The sequence below is a fragment of the Pyxicephalus adspersus genome, chromosome 5 (assembly GCF_032062135.1).
Source record: "Pyxicephalus adspersus chromosome 5, UCB_Pads_2.0, whole genome shotgun sequence".
NCBI classification, from domain to species: domain Eukaryota; kingdom Metazoa; phylum Chordata; class Amphibia; order Anura; family Pyxicephalidae; genus Pyxicephalus; species Pyxicephalus adspersus.
Window position 1 is genome coordinate 115,062,298 of NC_092862.1, and position 7,168 is coordinate 115,069,465.

The following is a 7,168-nucleotide window of genomic DNA, read 5'->3' on the forward strand; positions in this document are numbered from 1 at the left end:
GCCTAAGTCAGGTAATGCCGGTCATCAGCACCAGACGTACTAGAAGTTCTACCAACAGCAACAGAGAAATGAGAGCATGCCAAATTACATAAATAATGAAATGATTCACCACAGTCTTGTCACTACATACATCTGGTAATCCAAATTAGACTGACCATTAGATTTCAACATATGTGCTCCTCCTATAGCAGTGGTCACCAACCTTTTTGGTCCCACGGACCACTAAAATTACCGGCTCTGGACAGCGCATGCACGGGGAGCCGGGTGTCACTCAAAGGGGGAGAAACCTCATAGTGACGTCATGGTGACATAACCCCGCCCACTCTCCCATCACAGATCTGAGCCTGTGATGGGAGAGTGGGCAGGTTGGACAGAGACAACTTTTTCCTAATTTTGGTTCTGTACATTACCACAAATAATTTTAAATGAAACAACTCAGATGCAACTGAACTGCAGACTTTCAGCTTTAATTCAGTAGGTTGAACAAAAAGATTCCATAAAAATGTGAGGAACTAAAGCCTTTTTTACACAATCACTTCACTTCAGGGGCTAAGAACTAATAGGACATTTGACTTGAAGGCTATTTCATGGGCTGGTCTGGGCAATTCCTTCGTTATGTCATTATCAATTAAGCAGATGAAAGGCCTGGAGTTGACTTGGGGGGGAGAGTGCTTGTATGTGGAAGGTTTTGCTGTGAACAGACAACATGCGGTGAAAGGAGCTCTCCATGCAGGTGAAACAAGCCATCCTTAAGCTGCAAAAACAGAAAAAACCCATCCGAGTAAATTGCTACAATATTAGGAATGGCAAAATCTACAGTTTGGTACTTGTCCAACCATCTGAATTAAAGCTGAAAGTCTGCAGTTCAACTGCATCTGAGTTGTTTCATTTAAAATTATTTGTGGTAATGTACAGAACCAAAATTAGAAAAAAAGTTGTCTCTGTCCAAATATTTATGGACCTAACTGTATTTCAGTATGTTTTGTATGTGTGTGCATCTTTCAGTATATTTGATTCACTGTATACCGTTTTCCTAAGCAAATCTGTTGTAAAGCTTCTTACCTGAAGATCCTATCAATAGATACACTGCAGGTGGATAATGCCAAGCTATTGCCACTGTATTTACAGATCCATTAGACAGATGGATGGCATAAGACTAAATTATCCATGCATGAAATCCACACACACACACACATATATATATATATATATGGGGAAGCATCCATAACTGTTTAGTGGTATGATATATTCTATATATATATATATATATATATATATATAGAATATATCTAGTAGATCTGCATGGTACCCTTATTTTATTTATGCTAATGTTTATGTTGCAAATTTTTTTTCCTATTTTTTGTTTTACAACTGCTCCTTGAATGCATAGAAATATTGGATTTGACACATGAAAATATTCCTCTAAAAAAAGAGGAGGTTCATCTACCTAACACATCCATATGTCTTTTAAACTTGAACTTAACTTTAAACTTTGAACTTTAGTCGGCATCCCAAAGAACCTCAAAACCACCCTCTCCTCCCATTGCCTAATGTCCCTTATTTAATGTATTTACCTACCTTCGCCCTATACTTTGTATACCCCACTACTTACCCCTGTGTCTTCATTACAGGGGCTGCAAAGGATCTATCATAGGGAGGTTCTCAGAAATCTAGAGAATCAGCACAACCCTTTCTCCTGTGCTAACACTGAACTCTGGCATACCTGAAACTTGCTCCATACCTTTCACTATGCTGAGCTCATTTACAAAAACAATTTTTCACTAACCTTATGAGCTCTGAAATCCTGTGCTACTGCCAGACAGCAAAATAAATCACAAGCCTTGGCTCTTTTGTATTGTGTCTGTGGTGTGTATCCTACTACCATGTCTATACAATTCTTACAACCCCATTGTTTTATTGCTCAATTAATTGATTTGTGATCACACTTAGCAGAAGAATAAAAGAACAGGATTTTAAGATTACAGCACTACCTCTCACACACAGTATCGGCACCGGCCATTTTGGACAAACCACCCTGGATAATGTCTACACATCATGCAAATACTAAAGTTACATGCATAAATCAGATATAAGTTACCCAAGATGAACAGTCGTGCTAGACTCATCAGACCTCCATTGCAGATTGATGAATGACCAAGCATGAAACAACCACTGTTCACTATGGTGGAGAGAGCAGCAGACTGCCACTCATTTATCATCCCCCTCTCCTCTCTATTGAACAGAACAGAACAGCCCAATATGTACAACTGCCATTCATTCATCTGTCACTGAAAATGATCTTGAAAGCTCTTACGTTCAATGGACAGCTGGAGAGGAAAGGCTTGGATGATCCTTGTAGTTCTCAGACAAGAAATGAGGAGGGCTAAAGACACCTGCGACCGCTTCTAAAGCTTGTTGTGTAGACATCACTGTGTACAGGAAAACTGAACCAATTGCTTTTTGAATAAGAGAAGACAAGTGTGCAAAAAAGATATGACCAGAGTTCAACTTTAAAACACACACACACATATATATATATATATATATATATATATATATATATATATATATACACACACATATACACATATATATATATATATATATATACACACACACACACACACACACAGAATTACTCACTGCAATGCTGCTGTATTACATTGTTTTTAGAAGACAATGTTTAATTAACCCCACTAGGTGTATTTAACAATGCTAAATATAAATGTGTATTTATATTATAATTGCTGTTTGAACACATTGCTATCATACCAAGAAATTCCCTATAGACTGTCTTCCTTTTATCTACTGTTGTTTTGTCTTGGGATGAGGGCGTACCTCACAATAGTAAACATGAAAAAGATCCCTCCTACTAGGACATTGCTACTGATTCCCAGTACTTTGGGTGGCTTTCGTTCTTCATGTGGAGCTAACCCTGTGAGGAGATTCCCGGGGGAACTGGGAACACTGAGCCTGGGAGGCAAACACTATTGCCTTTTTTTTCATGGTAGAGACATTTTTCTATGGGTTAAAGGTAATGAATCAGTAATGGGGAAAATAAAGTTGTCAATTTGACTTTTACCAAGCGTTGATCACTGTCATTTTGAAACACACACACCTGTATAATTCACATGCATATTTGGGGAACGTCAGATTACCTACTCTACAAATATGCCCCACAGTGTGTCATGGTGCTGCATTGTGTGGTGGCCAGATTTAAAGATGGGTGTTGTCTTGGAGCACATGATTTTTGTAAACACATTTATGCAACAAAAGTTAGGAAATTAATTGTAAAAGTGGTTCCTAAGCTGAACAAGATGATTTCTGCTCAAGATGATATGCACTTACCTAAGTAAAATACCATCATCACAAACAATAACATTCATTATCTTCATCTTCTTTTAACAAATCAGCACATTCCACTTCTTAAGGTAACATTCTTTCAACGCGGACTTTTGTGGATCTTAAAATTCGGTCACATGGCATTTAATGTGAAAGGTACAAAGCGCTAGAAGACTTCCCTCTGCAGTCACCAGTCTAATTCGGGGGCAGATAGCTGTAGTATACCGAACAGCTCCTAATGACAGCAAATTCTGCTTTGATTATTGGCCAAATGGTGAAGAAACCGGCACTTTTCAGTATCCACCCGGCTGTTTTTGGGTGGTTACTGAAGAGTTGGGTCACAATACAGGGGCAACCACCTGCCTACAGCTTCTTCCCACCCAGCTTAAAAAAAATCTGGGTGTACATTGCAACATATATTTATTGTACCCTCAATCAAGACACCCAGCCAAGCCATTGAAGATTGTGACATAGATTAGTATTAACACCTACTTTGGAAAAATTGGTATGGTTTTAACCTTTCACACAAGCACTGGTAGTTTGTAATGAAATTGTCCCAAGGTTCTCTATTCTTAAGCTTTAGTGTTTCTCTGTTTTTAAGCCTTTACATATTAAGTTATCAGTTCACTGCGAAAGAAGAGAAGAAATAAGTTACTTGCAATATTTCACAATACTGAAACACTCAGCACTGGTGTATGCTCTTAAAATCCCTCCCTGCTGTGACCACTTCATAGATTTCACTCTTGTCAGTGTTCCTTTACTACTGCAGCAATTTAATGGTAATAAAATACTGCTACTCTTTCTTCCAAGTCAAGTGGAATTCGCTCACTGAAGCATTTCTGCAGAGTAGCAATCATTCAATCCAGTGACATGGAACATTTTTATCTTAAAAGTGCAAGCATACCTGTTCATTCTAAATAAAACGTAATCGTAATCCTTAAAACTGGGCATATGGCAATAAAAATGCAGGTGAAAGGTTAAAAAAGATAAGCAGACCTGAAGATTTAGATGGCTCATGCAAACCTTCCGAATATTTCTAGATTGAAAGCTCTTCGGAGCAGGGTCCTCCCCTCCTCCTGTGCCACAGTCTGTATCCGCTTGTCCTTTGCAACCCCTATTTAATGTACAGCGCTGCGTAATATGTTGGCATTCTATAAATTCTGTTCAATAATAAAAATAATTCCTTCAAGAGCCCATCCACACTTGTGCAGGCATGTTATCAAGCACACTGATGAATATTACGTGAAACTAATTAAAGTCTTAATATTTGCTATGTTATAGAGAATATCTAGAAATGTTAATTTTACCTAAATGTACCTTTTGTCTGGAATCACTCCATAAAAACAGCAGTGAACTTTGTATAATAATCCAAGAATGTGCACTTGTAGGGCAATGTGTTATATCTTTTTTACAGTGCCAAAAGAAATTATAAGTTTACATTTTAAGGACATACACATAAAATATGCTACAAAGTATAAAAAATAATCATACCTTAGTATATTAAGGCATTCTAGTTTCTAAGACATCTAAGTGCCCTTGGGCAAAAAACAGCTCTGAGAACCAGTTCTTTTGTAGTTTTCCCCATGAGAACTACAAGAATACTAATATATTTTCATATATCCAGCTAAAGCACACCTTCTCACATCTCTTCTATGTAACGAACACTTCCAATGGCTTCTGACCTTCCCATTAGGCCTTGTAGGACTGCCCCATAACAAGAATGCCAAATTATTGCGTTGATTTTTATCTTTTATTTTGATAGCGCTGACATATTACGCAGCACTTTACAAAGTCCATAGTCATGTTACTAGCTGTCCCTCAAAGGGGCTCACAATCTAATGTCCCTAGTCACATGTTATTATCGTGATCTAAGATCAATATCAGGAAAGGCCAAAAAAGTTACGTCTTTGGGATGTGGGAGGCAACCCATGGAAACATGGTGCTACAAAGGCAATGATGGCTTTGGATGCATTTATATATTAAGTCATCTCAAGGACATCTTTTTCTAAACCAGGAGGTTACAATTACTAGATCTCGATACAACAACCTGTATTTTATTTTATTTCTCATGTGAGCTCAAAAATAATAAGCAGTACAGCAAGTCTTCTATGGTTATGCTTTAACAAATAGTGCAAATAAATACATTCTTTGGGTCACATATTGAGGAACCTTTGTTTGAAAGGATAAGTGTACTTTCCTGATAAATGTTATGTTGCTTATTTTATTATTTAAATCAATACCTTTACAAGAAAAAAAAGTTACTTTAGCAGGATAAAAAAAGATGAAAGATGCTAAAGTGGTTGATTCAGAAATAAAGAGTTGAAATTATAGGTCAATGAGAATGGCCACCATACTAGAGGGCCCATAGGGAGGAGGCAGAGGGTAGGGAATTTTCACCAGAAAAATCAGGATTTTAGTATAACTTTAGCTGATTTATTTGTGCATGTATTGAACAATTTTGACATATGAATTTCACTAAGATTATACTCTGCCCGGCTTATCATTTATAGAATGTATATTTCAAAATGTGACTTATTTTAAACACCAACATACATGCCCCATGCCTGCTTCCAACAGATACAAAATCCCCTATGCCAAACATTGTGTTGTCCTGGGCAATGATGAGAGATCAAGCATTTGCTTCATTAAGTTATGTTTCAGATAGAATGGTGAGGAGTTAAAACGTGCCAGGATTTTATTCCTGTCTGTGTACCCCTAGGGAGATTCATCCTCTCTGCTTATCCTGGTGACCATCTTCACCAGGACTGAAAGTGAGTGAAATTACAGTAACAGTATTAGAGGAAACTTTCCAATGGGGATACCGGTTCTGGTGACAACTGTCCAAGAAGGGATTTCTGAACACTTATTGCTATGTATATGGTGCGTTTCATGAAGATATATCTCCCAAACTGGACAGATGGCAAAACACCTGATCAAACTTTTCAGCATTTTCTTTTTCTTTATTAATAAAATAATGGCTTTTGTTATATTTAAAAAAAAAAATTTAAGGAGCTAAGGTTCAGAAAGCTGCAACAGAACTAAGGCAGTGTTAAATAATGCTTATACCATGACTACTTTAGCATGCCTTAGTATATTTTAAGGTGCCCTAAATGCTATTGCAGCGTCAAGAATCAGGACCTTTGTGGTTATAAAAGTACACTTATTCTTTAACACTCTGAATAGCAAAATATAATATACTACAAGTATACACTTCTATACAACATGTTTAAAATATGCCCTCTTTCTTTTATCACTATACAGTACTAAAGTATATCATCTAAACAAATCAAAACCGAATAATAAAATTCACTCATATAGAAAACATACCCTATTGTTTAAATAAAAATATGGCCAGTTAGCTTGACTTGTGACAAGTGCTGAACACTTGACATGAGCGCAGTCTTTTCTCACATTAAAGCTCTTTACTAAACAGCCTATAACTATTCTTATAGCTGGAGAGGTTGTGGTGAAAGTATTCGGTCATCTTAGCGTGAAACACTTGAATTTTTTGTCAATATCATCTCTTTCCGGAAGCTGGGATGCGTTTACTAGTAGTCAGAACTGGATTCCCAGTGGTGCTGTTGGTGTTGTTACTGGATGATCCATTCACAATAAAATAGTCAATTTTGTTCTCTAACTTCCCCAGGCGTTGTAGGATGTCACCTAGAAGAACTGCAATTGTCCTCTTCAGATCAGCTGTTCGTGGATGAAGCAAAAATAGAATTAATATATGGCAGAAAACATATACTAAAGGCTGTACAGGACACATTTATGACTGGGGTCTGGTAAACTGACGGACTAAGTAAATATGTAATTATGTAAAATA

General features: G+C 37.1%; 1 protein-coding gene across 1 annotated transcript in view; it reads right to left on the minus strand.

Moving 5' to 3' along the window:
- Positions 1-5,078: 5,078 nt before the first annotated feature.
- Positions 5,079-7,168, minus strand: part of CCDC126 (coiled-coil domain containing 126) — a 15,167-nt gene continuing 13,077 nt past the window's right edge. Inside the window, exon 3 of the mRNA XM_072412514.1 lies at positions 5,079-7,038. Within this exon, the coding sequence (XP_072268615.1) occupies positions 6,860-7,038 (179 nt within the window). The 3' untranslated portion in view covers positions 5,079-6,859. The remainder of the gene's footprint in view (positions 7,039-7,168) is intronic.